Source organism: Lissotriton vulgaris, chromosome 9, assembly GCF_964263255.1.
Source record: "Lissotriton vulgaris chromosome 9, aLisVul1.2, whole genome shotgun sequence".
NCBI lineage: Eukaryota > Metazoa > Chordata > Amphibia > Caudata > Salamandridae > Lissotriton > Lissotriton vulgaris.
Genome location: NC_141697.1, coordinates 866,210,809 through 866,226,416, shown reverse-complemented (window position 1 = coordinate 866,226,416; position 15,608 = coordinate 866,210,809). Strand labels below are relative to the sequence as shown.

At 40.8% G+C, this 15,608-nt stretch overlaps 1 protein-coding gene across 1 annotated transcript in view; it reads left to right on the top strand.

The window, feature by feature from the left end:
* LOC147692387 (cytochrome P450 2A13-like) overlaps positions 1 to 15,608 on the top strand; it is a 977,490-nt gene that overhangs the window by 516,829 nt on the left and 445,053 nt on the right. The window contains exon 6 of the mRNA XM_086938609.1: positions 13,603 to 13,744. Coding sequence (XP_086794735.1) covers positions 13,603 to 13,744 — 142 coding nt within the window. The remainder of the gene's footprint in view (positions 1 to 13,602; positions 13,745 to 15,608) is intronic.

Below are 15,608 nucleotides of genomic sequence, written 5' to 3'. Positions count from 1 at the left end.
AATTTGGCTGTCTCAGTCAGCCAAATCTGGAAATGTTTGGTGGAAAAGTTGAATGATGTATAACCGGGGATCCGCGCCCTCCTCTCCTTCTGGGACCCCGAAGAGCCGGAAGTTATTTCGGTATTGCTGATTCCCAAGCTCTTATATTCTTCCCTGCATACGCCTGAGCTGGTTGCCTTGTGCTTCTGAAGTTTTAGCTGATTTGGTGACATTATTGTCTGTGACACCTACTAAATACTTTAGCTCCGTGATATCCGACGTAAGGGAGGCCAACTTGCTGATTACCTCAGAGAAAGACTGTTTGATTAGTAAACTGTCCACCCTAGCTTGAGCATAGTACTCTTGTGCTTCTTCTCTCTGAGCTTGCAATGCTTGGAGAATTACTGTAAGGGAAGCTTCATCAGGCGGTGTGCACAGACCAGTTGAATCATGTTCTTCTATAGCCATTGGGGGGCCGAAGAGGCAGAAGGGGAGTAGCCAATACCATGTGCTAACGTCCCGCTTGTGTTAGAGTCCATCAATTCTAAAGCTACCTTCCCTTGTCCAATAACTTGAGGTCCTTGAAGGCCTTGTTTTAATCTCATTCCTGTTGCTGAGCCAAAGCCGGAGAGTCGCAATATCAAACTGTTAAATTCTCCCTTTTTCCGTAACACATTTCCGAAGAGCGCTACGGGCCGAGGCTAGTTTACCAGCGCTGGTCCTACTATCTCGTGTGTCACCTTGCTTGTCAGCTCTCTTTTTATAGGATCTCAGGGCCTTAGCTTTAGTGCTGGCTTTTTTATGGCTAGGTGGTAAGTCAGCAGATTTAACTAATTCAACATGCGACCCCCGTTGTTTATAGCTATAGTGACCCAAATAAAATTAGCTGTACGTGGACTAGCCCCATTGTTAGAAATATTCCATAATGAGCCAGCAGTATTAGAGGGAGTAGAGCTAGCTAGATGCTCCACCTGCAGTGTAGAGATTCCTTCTCCAACTTTGCCAGCTTGTGCACTCTCAATGTCTGTATCTGTATACAAGCCTACCAAGCTTTCTGAGATAGTACCATATTGAAGAGGTGTCTCTTCCTGTTGATTGTGCGAGCTTTGATTAATAGTTGTCTGCTCTATTAAAGGGCTGATAAATTTCTCTTTTGGACCCCCACTTGGCTCATTGCCCCCGGCAGCCATATCCGCTAGTAAATTTACTGAGTTAAATGGCAGCCTATCCATATCTTCAGCTTTATCGCCCCCACGTTGGAAAAGTGGATGTATTACTCCTAGGTTATTCTAATTTCAACAGCTGCAGGTTCATTAATCCCGGTACCTGAGAGTACGGCCCCCACTAATGCACCTAACCTTTTAGTCTCCAGAAGAAAATCAGCATCCCCCCGAATTATTTCAGCTGCTTTGACCGATTGCAATATCTTCTTAATCGGTCGGCCGACTCTAGAGGCAGCAGTCCGAGTCGTATTACCTTTTGCCATGGAGCGATGTACATCTCCCTCTAGACCAAGTGTGCCAGCAATCTCTGCAGTCAGTGCAGCGGAGCGCGATCCATTGCGCCCTCCCTTCAGAGCAGTCATCTTCGGTGGGCCCATCCCACACAGCTGTGTTGAAGCAGATGTGCAAGCCGGCAAGCAGCCCCAGGAGAACCCCCGGAGCGAAGAGCGCCGAGAATCCTCCAAACCTTGCCGAGCAGAGAATCAAACCCACCTCGGCGTCCAGGTAATTGCCAAGATAATGCAGGGAAGAAAACCAAGATTAGTTGCAGCCTTGCGCAAGATGAAGTTGTCACCTTCACCGGTTTAGAGATTATCAGAATTTTTCGGTAATCATCTTACTACTGGAGATTTTTCCTTTTCAATTTTTGCCGGTGCCACTTTTCTCCTCTCTCTTCTCCTTCATCTTTCGGTGCTTTCTATTTTTAAAAGAGTTAATTGTCGATATGCAGCGTCAATAGCATGGGAGCAGCTCCGCGTATGAGCTTCTCAGCAGCGGTTTCACTTTGCCATCTTCCTTTCCGCAATGGCATTATATGCATATTTTTTTTAAAAATGGGACAGCTACCAGACTAGACTACTACACTAGAAGAGAGACAGTAAAGGAAATATGATAAGCAATGCTAATTGAAATATTCAGAACAATGTTGAGCTAGTAAAAGTGGACTCGCACTACGAAGTAGAAAAGAATAAGCTTTGAAGCAACACAGTGCCTGAATGATGATGCTGGCAATGATGTTCCTCTGAAAATATCGAACACTATTTTTATGCATGGGTGGGTAAATAATAAATATGGCCAGTGGGGGTTATACTCAGAGCTGAAGATCCTCATCCTGCACTGTGTTGGTGATGCCTTCACCACAACTGCCCCTACCAGGTTTGTGATCAATTAATGGTATAAATTATTAAGTCACACTTCAATAAATCACAGAGCCCAGGGGAAGAGGGTTAGTGGTTTGATGAATGGATGGAAAGTTGGATTTGGGGAAAGGTTTGAGAAAAACAAACACTACACAAGGACAAAACTTATTTTGGCAATGAGCAGTCGACCATCATAACTCTGAATAATGAGTACAGGTAAACCAAACCAAATTGTCCTTCTGTCCTTATACAGACCTGTGATATTATATATCTAAATGTTCTTTGTTACAGAGATTTGAAAGATAGCAAATGTATTACAAATTAAATTATCTGTAGGAGACAAGTGAAAAACACACACAGTTCTAATGATTACTAAAATAAAAAATTATAGAATTAAAGTTTATTGTCAAATTGAGAGTTATATCTGCATTCCTACTTGACTGTCCGTCAATCTTGGGTGCCTGGTGGATGTGGTCCGGTAAGGTAAGCGTGAGGATTATTTTGGTGTTCTAGTTTGGCCCAGGGTAGTAGGACCTCCAGATCGAAAAACAAAAATGAGAAAATTATATTGTAGAATCAAGGAGAAAGAAAGAAGTCAAACTTCATGAGGAGTGAACTGAGAAGACTCAGAGGCAGCACACGAGAGAACAGAAGAATAGTCTCTTTTTGCACTCATTTATGCCTGTTGTACGAACAATTAGATGAGGGCAATTTTACAACAAACAAATATCACTATCGGTATTGGGCTGATCAAACTCACAACTGTCATCATGATCATCAATTCATCATCATGAATATTAACAATTTTTTGTAGCCTAACAGCACATGCATGATGATCATTCATGTCTGTCTCCACTTAACTTCAACAACAGTCCCCCAACCAACCACCACTTAGCTTCAGATTTGAGCCAGACAGCACTGAGCACACACACCCAGCAACATTGCATTTTCCCAATCAAGTACAAGTCAATGCACTGCTTTCACCACTCACCACCACTCCACAGAGTTGAGTTTGCATGTTTAGGCCACTTTGAAGTTTAAAGTCGTTACCAAATCATTTGGTTTCAGTGAAGTTGAAAAGTTCCCTTTTCTGGTGGCAGTTTTCAAAGTAGTCACACCCACGCCCTGAGTCCTTTGGTCATCCCTGATCCTCCTAACTCCGAATAAGGTGTCCAACTCCGTACCTACTGTGTCCTAACTCAAATGCAAGACATTGACCTGAAGTACAATTTTGTTGTTGCACAACAAGAGAAAAATTGAGTCATTTTTTGTGTATACTAGATTTGTGTTTGCATTGCCTATCTATTCTAAAGGGACTGTTGGGTCTGACTCTTTGAGGAGTATACAGCAGAAAACAATTAAACAAATCAGTGTGGAGTTGACCAGGTGAAGAAATATCACTGTCTCTCAAAGGAAAAAGAAATAAATCACCTTCAGGAAAAAAATGATCAGCCATCAGTAGGCCACCAACATTGTAAATCATAAGAAACACATTTAAGCGTAATAGTTACAGATAAACAAATACCCAGTGTCACTGCCTTCCACCACATGAATCATCTCAACATACTCATAAACAATCACTTAGTGTGCAATGCATGGCATTTAACTATTCTTCTAATTCCGGCATGGTCACCGTGACCGTGGTTCTTTGCAGATCCGCTGTTCATGAAACTGACATTGGCCAGTCTAAATCAAAAAATGTGGGGCAGTCTGGATAGGGTAATAATAAACTAAGAAAGGATAGATAGTCACGGCCCAGGGTTGGAGGCAGGCACATGTTTGTTTGTATCTCTCCATCCAAAGTTCTAGAAGGAAATGGGGTGGGGAATTCTTTACTACATACTGTTGCAACTCCCATTCGGAAATAAAATGCCTCTAAGAGTAAGACAGTAGGGCTGAATTAATCAACCAGACACAAACAACTAACATTAATGTTCCCCTTGTCAGGTTACGCTCCGTGGAATCCAGTTGCAGCAAGAAAGGGTCCACCTCCTGATATCACCAACACCCTAATATAACCACAGAGTATTCAAGTGATCAGGCGAGGGAAAGGAGAGGGAAGGTACAGCGGGGAAAAAGAACCTGCAACAACAAAGAGCAAAGCTATAAACAGTGTAAGTAAAATACTACTCTCATATAGTCTCACTAGGTTCTTTCTATACCTTGCTTAGTATGCAGCTGTCTCTCTGATCCTTAATAACCCCTGGGACATCACACTGGCCATGCACTGTACCTAAAACAAAGAATTCTCAAACATTCATACACCTTGGGTTAATGCCTGACATCTGAGCAGTTATCCGACAGGCATCCCTCATGCATTCCATTGTCTTCATAGGCAGTGCAGATAGTATTAAGTCCCCGTGGAAAAATACTAATACCCTTGAAGATCAAGAGATATCAAAGAGAAACCCCACACAACGCTGCCCTTAATTGTCATGAAGTATCATGGACATGTCTTTGCCCAACCTTAATGTACTAATAAATCCAAAGTCGAAATTAGAAATAATATGGCTCATGATGATATCTCAGACACGGTAAAGCGTGGCTGGACAGCACTGCGTTCCGCTCTGTAATGCTTATACCAAGATTTCGGTATTACAGCAAATACCCTCATACACGGTAATACACGGTTGCCTCACAGCCATATTCCGCTATGGCATATAGTCAAGTACGAGTTCCAAACAGAAGCAATCCAGACACGGCAATGCATGGTTACACCACCACCACATTCCGCTCTGTAATCCATTGAAGCTCCGGACCCCCCATGAGCTACCAGTCAATTTGTCCCCTACTAAAACAGCGTGTTCACAATATCCGCTCCATGACAATCGATGCAGTTACTCACACTTCTGCTGAACTGCCAGAAAGATCCCCATGCAAGACATGGAGGCGATCCACGTAATCCAAGGCAGCCTCCTTCCACGGCGAAACTCTCTCCCTCGGTCGAGAGAGATAAAAGGTCAAATGTCAGTAATTATGCACACCGTCCGGTGTGCTACGTCACTTAACCGCATCATTGCTGTTGGATATTCCCGCTGTGCGCTGCAATTTTTAAAATCCCATTGTTTGTGACAAGGTCAACTCGTCATAAGCACAGAGCAGGTAAAACCCATGACGAGTTGACCTTGTCACAAGCATCGAAGGGGTTAAATATCCCCTCCCAGTTATAAGGCATCATGGGAGTTGTAGTTCGGGGATCGGTAATGTAGGCACTGCTACAACCGTTTCTTGACAGTAGGCCCTCCCACCAAGCGTCTCCTAGGACCAGGCTTCGCTGGAAACCTCCTACGAAATGAGCGAACGGCCACCAGAGCATGAACATTCTGGCACGGTTCCCATGAGTCGTCTTCCACAAAATACCCCTTCCACAAGACCAGATACCACAGAACACCCCTGCTCCGTTTGGAATCTCGAATGCTTTTAACCTCGTATTCAAGTCCCCATCACACAACACTGGTGGAGGAGTACGTCGTCGTGCCATCGTGGAACACAGGGTGAATACGAAGAGTACCAGGTAGCTTCAACTTGTACGCAACAGAGTTGATCTGCTTGACTATTGGGTAAGGAGCGATGTACCTAGGGTAAAACACACTGTGCAGCTTTAATCGTATGTTCTTGGTGGACAGCCACAATCGGTCCCCCACTCGATATTGTAAGTAACCAGAAATTATTCATCTTCATTTAAAAAAAAAAGTGCACTAGTTTGAAATTTCTTTATTAACTCTTCAATTAATTAAAATCATTATAGTAAATGTGCTATGCTGCACCCCCCTCCCCCCCTCGCCCTCCACTCCATTCAGGCCTTGGAGCAGAAATGTTCCCCTGACCTGCGTATGACCTGCGTATGCTCTTAAGTCAAAGTTATTTACACTTGCTGGAGGATAAGGCTGTGGCTACAGGGCTGATTGTTGGTGATGACTCTCCTCTTTTACTGTTGGTTGTGTATCCTAAAGTAGGGTGAGTCTCCATAGGTTGAGCCTATACTGTGCTATCCTACATAAGGCCTAGCGTGTCCTGAGGACTTGTGTGTGAACCAGGACATTCAGGCTGAAACTGAATGCACAGATGGACAGTGAGGCCCTTGCAGTCCAGGTCATCTGCTCCTGGCAGGGGTCTGCTGTGCATTTACATAAAAATGGATAAGGTGCAGGAAGAACTGCTTTAAAATTCTATGTGCTTCCCCTCTGAGCCCATTGATTAATCTGTTGCAGAACAGTAAATACAGACCATTAGTCAAGGGTCAGTAAACTCCACTAATTAGTTATTGGATGGTGGTCTATAAAATGCTTTACCCTACCCTTCTAACCTATCAGGGACCTGCCTCGCTGCCCCCTTGGAGGGATAGAGTGAACCATTCAAAAAAATTTGGGATCATTAGCCTGGCATGGGAGTTTTGTTAGTCTGTAACGACTGGTTAAAAGCAATTTTAATTATATTAGTGAACTTCCCCAGTCTGGCTAAGTTGTGGTTTCAGTAAAGCACAGATCCGAAGCCTCCTTGTAAGTCCTAGCTCACTTTGCCCTAAAGATAGGAAAGCATGGCGCACTATGGAACACAACATTGATGTCTGCTCCTCTGGAGTTATGTAGGGACCTTCAAAGATACTCCACCTAAGTGCTGCCTCACAAATGGTCTCTGGTAACAGCCTCTGTTACTGTACTCTTTATCTCTTGTCTGCAGTAACATATTCCATAAACATGGTTCCCACAGGTCACTGAATATAGCAGTAATGCAAGTTGAAAGATGTTTCTTTAAATTTGGCAGGCTTGTGCAACATCTAGTAATGGGCTAAATTAACGCCCTGATTTATTTTTTAAAGCTGGTCTCTTTGGTAAAACTGCAATGATGTATTGGTATTTTAGATTGCTAACAGCTGCCAATCTGCATATTTTCTTCTTCGCAGTGGGTCGAGCGGCTGGGATTGTAATATGTAGCCATCTTGATTGTGGAACCAACCACACTCCCTACCCTTTTCTAATTCTAAACCAGATACATGATATTGTACCAGTGAAATACCCTATTCACCAGGCTAAACAACCCTGCCACTCCTAAATGTGTCCCCTATGTGTTAGCTTGATATAACTAAAGTCATAATAAGTTTGACCATATTACTTCAGTCCTTGGAGATTTACACTGATTTTAACTTCCGGTATGCTTGCTTTTTAAAGTATGCACTTTAAAGGTCATTAGTCTAAAAAACTACATTGCCAACGATTTATCAAAGGCTATTTATTGAACAATAACCTAGAGCTTATCCATAAATCTGTCATAACTTGGATTAAAAATGAGATTTGTGGAATGAATTGTCATTTATACCAACTTTCTCCTTATGCTTAGAGGCTCTGAAAGAAGTTGTTCTCTCTTTGCTTATTGGTTGCCATTCTGCTTTCTCCACACAGAAGTTGACAACCTACCTATCCAACCAACCACCTCTTCAGCCAATCGCAATCTATCTGGCTCACAATTCTGCCTTAAGGATTATTGTATTGTAATTGCATTTATATAGTGCTTACTACCCCTGACAAGGCGTCAAAGCTATTTTTCGACGAGTATCACGCTACCCCGGGACCCATAAAGGATTAGAGTTGAATTAGTATAGTGAAATATGAAAGTAATTAAAGTGGTTGATAGGTTAGTCAGTTATTTGGATTCGGAAGGATAGCGGAAGGATAGAAGAGGAAAAAAGGTTGCATTTATATAGCACTTGTTACCCCAAATAGGGTGTTGAAGCGCCATTTATTTTTTATTTTTTGGGCAGTAGCACGCTACTCCAGAAACCCATTAGGGATTAGTGGTTGATTCAAGTTCAAAGGTACTTTATTCGGTTAATTAACGATAACCATAAAAGCAGTCAACATGAAGTTTCATTTACCAAAAATTATTACACATAGTTTACCATATAAAAGAATATTAAAAAAAAAGGAACAGTTAAAAATCATCCATACAAATTGAGTTCCGAAATATAAATACTTGTTTAAAAAATTCTGAGACTGTTGCAACGGTTAAAACTGTATCTAATCTCTGTAGTTCTAAAAACGCTGGGCGACATCGGTTTAAATTCATTTCCTTAAGTATGGAGATAATACGTTTCCTGCGAGGCAGTGTATAAAATTTACAGAAAAACAGTACATGAATATCAGACTGGACTGAAGAGTCATCGCATGGGCACATAATTAAATCATGGGACCAAGAATTCATTACAGGGAAAGTCAAAAGTCTAAAAACAATGTTCAATCTAAAACGCGTCAGGACAAACCTCTCATAATTAGACATGTATAGGGTTAAATATGGCTGTGGTTTGTCTCTAAGCGATATCAGTTGATGAAGAGAAACCGTCTTTTTCTTTGTTTCCTCTTTTAGTCTTTTCTCCTGAAGATTTTCCGTACAGAGTTTTTTCAATATTTTTCTGGGTGTATTAACCATTGTGAGTGGATCATCATAAAATTGGTGGCAATCAATTTCAGCTAGGAAAGATTTAACATAATCAAGCCACTTGATCCTACTCACTTTTTCTAATTTTAAAACATCCCAAAGAATAGCACGGTTTAGCACGCACTCATTTGTTGTCCATACCCTATGCCACAGAAGGATGGGCTGAATTCTGATTGTGTCTGTGACGTGCGGCTGACCAAGTTCTGTATGACAAATATAGGTCGAGACACTCTCAGGAAGAGTTAAAATGTGTCTCAAAAACATGTTTTTGGCCGTTTGAATTGTTTTTATACTGGAATATCCCCAGAGACCTGATCCATAAAGTGCTACTGATATGCAGGTAGCATTATAAATAGTTAAAATTTCCCTGATAGGTTTTTTCCCCATTTTTTAAATAAAATTTTTTAGAGCCAATATTGTTTTTGAGAACAAAAGTGTTCTTGCTTTTACCACACTTGCCCATGTTCGAGTCTCATGGAACAGGATACCTAGGTAGGGAAAGGTAGGGGTAGAATCCAGGGAAATATTATTTATATAAATATTTTTTCTTCTTTGCTTGCCTCCTGTGCCACAGTTCATGGAGAACGTTTTTGTACAGTTAATTTTTAGATCCAGGTTTGACATAAAATTGTTAAATGATGTTGTGAGGTTCTGTAATGCCAGGGGAGTCCGAGCCATTAATACTGCGTCATCCGCATACAGGAGTGCAGGGATAGATCTCTTACCAACCATAGGCATATCCCTGCACTCCTGCAGCAGATGGTGCTCAAGGCCATTTATATAGATCAAAAATAAAAAGGGGGCCAGGACACACCCCTGGCGTACCCCACGTCCTATCCCAAAGGATCTTGTACATTCTCCAGCCTTCCCGTAGCATACAGATGCTGTGGTCCCTGAGTATAGTTCCCTTAAAAAGCGAAAATTAGTTTTTTCCACCCCTAGGCTTTCTAATAATGCCCAAATTTTGCTATGGGAGACACAATCAAATGCCGATGTAAGATCGACAAAGGTAAAATATAAGCGTTCCCCTTAACCCTAGTATATTTTTGGTGCAAAATAAATAAATGTAGTCCTTGTTCGACTGTACCTATTCCCTTCTGAAAGCCGTATTGCAGGTCACTTATTATCCCATTTTCTTCTGCCCAGTTTTGGAGTCTCGCTAAAATAATTCGGCCAAGGATCTATATGGAGGAGTGCAAAAGGGAAATGGGTCGGTAACAAGCACAATTTTGCCTATCTCCCTTCTTAAATATTGGGACGATTACCAAGGTGAACCAGGAGGCATTTAGTCCTCTCACAAGAGCGGCATTAAAAGCTGTACCAACAAAGGTCCGCAAATCTCACTATTTTCTTTAAACAGGTCTGCTGGGATCCCATCTGGCCCTGCGGCTTTTCCACCTTTTGTTGTTTTCAGACTCGCCATGACCTCTTCCAGAGTTACGGACAGTTTCAGATCCTGGGCCCCATTCTCCCTATTTATGGGAGGCAGTGATTGATGTTTACCATATGGGCAACTATAAAGTCCGGAGAAATGGTCAACCCAGTCGTCCTCAGAAATCGCTATTTCTATGCAAGCTTAGGCCTTATCGTACAAGAAGGGGTCATTTACCGCCTTCCAAAACGCGGATGGATCTTTAGTTAACGATGCTTCACAAAGGGCGTCCCAGGCCTCCCGTTTTATAGCGTTTTTCCTATTTTTCAATGCCTCATTATATGTTTTCCTTAAGTCTCTCACCAATAACGGGTCTCGGGGAATCCCATGTAATGCCTTTTTGAGGTTGGAGAGGGCCTTTGTACATGAAGTATCAAACCATCTCTTGTTTCCCTTTACCCGATTTTTAGACTCAACCCATAAGCTATCCCTAATGGCAGACGCTATATGATTAAAATGTTCAATAATACACTCACTGTCTGTGTGCTCATCCAGACAGGTCATAAAACTTTCTAAACATTTCGTCACCAATTTCCTTATAAATTTTTCTGGGGTCACCTTACTCCATTTGAGTGTGTAGCCGTTTTGCCTACCGAGTATCACATCGGGAACTGTCTGACTAGGGGACCCTTCTCCATCTGACTCCTGAAATGGGTTTTCGATCTCTAGTGTCAGTGGCCGATGGTCACTCAGTGGCAAATCAAGGGTCTTAAAACTTTTGATTTGGTGACCATACCTATTCATGGATATGATGAAATCGATAACAGTCAGTCCTCCCCTGCCAATAAATGTTGGGACAAAGGGGGATGGTATTTAGGCAATTTCATTAGCATATCCCAAATCATAAGTGAACAGTATTTCATTTAAAAGGTCCCCATACACAGAGTGTTCAAAGTGGGTGAGGCTAATTTCTTGTTCAAGCATAAGACCACAAATGCCATATTGACCCCTTTTACAAGGAGCACAGTTAAAATCCCCCCCCAAATAATTATTACTTCATTTTTATTGGTATCAATTTCATGTTTTAGGTCATCCCTCAGCGTTTTTAGAGTAATGACAATATCGCTGTTCGGGATGTTATTATAAAAATTAATAATAATAAAGCTAACCGCTTTCTTAACATCTATCTTTACCAGCTGGTAAAAGCTGCTTTTTGATAGTAACTGTACTCTGTCATACTTAAGCTGGTTGCAAATATGCATGCTCAGGCCACCCTTTGCTCTCCCGTATCTTCCCCCCAGTGCCGGTGTGAACAGAGGTTTATAGCCATTTATGTGAACTGGGTCTGTTAACCAGGTTTCTTGTAAGGCCAGGATGTCATACTTATTCACTGCATTATCCCAGATAGGGTTTTTAATTTTCGATTTTAATCCTGCCACGTTCCAGAAAATAAGGTTACAGATTCCTTTTTTCCAATAATATTATTGGGACTCGTGGAGGAAATAACCCAATCTAATAACTCAACCCTTGGCCCAATAACCTTTATGATCCTTTCGGACTGACATCCAGAACTTCCAGGTTCTCCCTGCGGGGTTGGTTTAACATTACTGTTATTCATTTTACATTCCCCTTCACTGATACTAAAACTCTCTGGGGACATTGGAAATACACCATTTGTGACTGTCTCTACTAGTGGTTAATTAATATGGTGAAATATGAAAGTAATTTGAGTGGTGGATATCAGTCAGTTATTTGGAGTGAGAAGGATAGCGGAGGGATAGAAGGGCGAGAAAGGTTTGCATTTATATGGAGCTTATTACTCCTGAAGGGTTGTTAAAGCACTTTTCTGGCGAGTAGCACGCTACTCCGGTACTCATAAAGGATTAGTGTTGAAAATTAGTATAGTGAAAAATGAAGTAATTTGAGTGGTGGATACGTCATTCAGTTATTTGGCTAGAGAAGGTTAGCGGCAGGATAGAGGAGGGAAAGAGGTTCATATTTATATAGCGCTTGCTACCCAGATGGGATTTGAAGCACTTTTTTGGGTGAGTAGCACGCTACTCTGGAACCCATAAGAATTAGTGTTGAATTAGTATAGTGAAATATGTAAGTAATTTGAGTGGTGGATATGTTAGTCAGTTAATTGTATTGAGTAGGGTTGGAGAGGGGTAGAAAAGGGAAAAAGGTTTGCATTTCTCTAGCACTTGTAACCGTGATGGGTTGTTGAAGTGCTTTATTGACGAGTAGCATGCTACTCTGGAACCCATAAAGGATTAGTGTTGAAAATTAGCTAAGTGAAATATGAACGTAGTTTGAGTGGTGGATGTGTTATTCAGTTGGATAGAGAAAGGTATCAGAGGGATAGAAGAGGGTAAAAGGTCTGCATTTATATAATGCTTGCTTACCTCTGATGAGCTGTTGAAGTGTTTTTTTGCAAGTAGCACGCTACTCTGGGACCCATAAAGTATTAGTGGTGAATTAGTATAGTGGAATATGAAATTCGAGAAGTGAACATGTTAGTCTGTTGCTTTTATTGAAAAGGATAGTGGAGGGAAAGGAGAGTGAAGGATTTTGATTTTTCTTGTTGGAGGTCATAGCAGTAGGAGGAGGCTTTGGATGAGTCAAAAGGGGTTGTGGAGGGGAAAAGTCAGAAGGAAAAGTTCAGAAAGGTTTGGTTTAGGGATCGGTATAGTAAAAGAGGTGTCAGATGATGCAAAGAGGAGTAGAGGAAGGGAGAGTTTAGAAAGGGTTATTTTGGGTATCATAGTAGTGGGGTTTGGGATAAATGAGAGAGTGGGTGTAGAAGATATATTGATAGATATATAGGGTGAGAAATAGGGTAGTGCATTGGAAAGTGTAGCAGAAAGAAGTTTGAGATGAGTCAGAAAGTTGGGTTCGAAGATATATTGAAAGAAGTATAGGGTGAGAAATAGGGTAGTGCATTGGATATGCTGAATTAGAAGAAAGTGATAAATATATAGATTCATAAGTACACTGAAAGTATATAGATGCATAAAGGAGGTAGGTATATGTAAATTAAAGATATTGTTAGAGGTCCAGGATGAGAAATAGGGTAGTGCATTTCATATGCTTTTCAGGAGGAAAGTAACAAACACAGATCCAAGTACATGGAAGGTATATAGATGCACAATGGAAGAAGTACATGTGGACCAAAGATGCACTAGATAAACTCCGGTTTTCGAGTGTTATTGTACTTTAATTTTTTTAACATAATTATTCTACATTTTTATGCAAAGCAATACACAAAGATAAGTACATATCTATAGTAAAAATAAATTATTATAAGTGTATCTGTCTCATGGATGTATTCCTCTCTATTCTGCATACTTTCACTTATAATTAGTATATTTCTCTATACACTCCTTTCTTGCCCTTAGGACAGATCTATACATTTGCTAATTTAACTAATTAATATATGGATTGAATCTATTTCCAGGAAAAAGAAGATCTATCATCTGTATTTACCATCATGAATTTAGTCATGACTGTTATGGACATCATTTTAGGTGGCACTGAGACTATCACCACCACCACCTCATACGGATTACTTGCTCTCATGAAGCATCCTGAAATACTAGGTAAAAACTATTACTATAAATTGACATTTGATTGAAGAATATTGATTTATCCTTTGCCTGTCTATATGCTTTTTTTCACAGGGTCTCTAGTACATGCATCACTGTAAATATTGGTTATCTTCTGGGCTGTTGAGATCAACCAAACTTCCAACAACTAACGTCACATAAAACAATTACATTTGTTTCTGGTCAGAAGATTCACAGTTCAGTTTACAACAAAGTACTTCATTTAGCCCTTGATGGATAGGCTGCAAAACATCTGGCATATCATAGTCCGCTCCTCTGGTGGTCTAGTGACCAGTCTGCCTAAGGTGAAGTCCCTACTTGTTTGATGGGGATTTTTGCAGAGAGGCCAGAGTTTTTGGAAAGGAAAAAAGCAATGTCCCTGACATGTTGTGTTTTTTCCTCAGCATTAGATAAGACATCTAAGAATATTTCATGCCCAAGGCTGTCATGTTGCGTTTGGTGGCCCAAGACATGAAAAAAGTGAGATGATTAATGTCAGAGGGCCACCCTTTGAAAAGTGTTCCTTCCAATGTCATTGACACTGGCAGGTGGGAGGGATGTTGCATGTTTTTGACAACAAAGGCAGCTGACGTTTGGCTTATCTGAAACATAGTGGTCCATCAAACTTCAAATAAGGCGGGGAACTGAGAGATGAGAGTGAGACATTCATACATTTATTACAGGTGTCCCATGACTCTTCATCTGGATAAGAGGCCCAAAGGTATAGTCACTATTTGGTTTAATATTTTTCCATTGTAGTAGTTAAATTACAGCTGTCATCCAGGTCAAAGAAAAATCTTATTTTTTTTGTGGAATGCCATTTTATTCACAATGGTACGGAGGGATTAAGAAAGCCTGTTGCAGAAAATAGAGGCATTGTTTTCCTGTAAGAGTGAGCTGGATGTAGGAAACCTTCAAAGGAGAAAGCAAGGAGGAACCAATAGTGATAGTGGGGTAAGCCAGTGACCAGCTACAAAAAGACATCCTGTAGTGAAGACAGTAGAATTAACTATGAAATGTGATTTAAAGTTGGTTCTTATTCAAATCAGTAGCAGGGAAAGAGTAAAGGTCACAGATGTATCCTGCTTGAGTTCCAAAATAGGAAAGGCATGCATTTTGTATTATTTGTACACAATAGTTTGGCAGTCCAAGGAGTATCACACTCCTGTTCTCTAAACAAAATTCTGGCCTGATAACAATAAATGTTCTTCCCAGTGAAAGAAAAATTAAATACTTTTCAAGGTTTTCAGGGGTTTAAAGGAAGCAGAATAATTTTGCTCAGAAGTGATGAAAGACGTGGAGTTATCAAAAAGCTATCTAGGTTGTTAGTCTTCACAGCATGGCTGGAATTGGGGAGGACCAAGAACAGGTGGCCACCAAACCGAGAATCAGACAGGGGGTTATATAGAATTATTGATGGGTAATAATGAATTACAGGGATGTTTTTAACTGAGAGTTTCAGAGTGACATCAAGTAGACAATGAGAGCAAAGTTAAACTTGTCTATGATATCACTCAGAACCCTGAGGTGAATAACATCCCCACAGTTCACTTTTTAACTATCTACAGTTTTTATTTTATGTATGACCCCTAAAAGCATCTGCCCTTGCTTTGAATTGTAGTGATTTCTCTTCTGGGCACAATTTGGTTCCCCTTTAGTCAAATATATGACGTTACAATGCAAACAACTACAAAGCATTCTTTTACATCGCAGTTTTTACAATGCAACTACCATTACATCACATGATTTTACAATGCATACCATTACGACAAATTTTCTAAAACAGCCATTACAACGCATGCCATTACAACACATTCTATTACAACGCATATCACTACAACGCATAATTCCTTTAGTG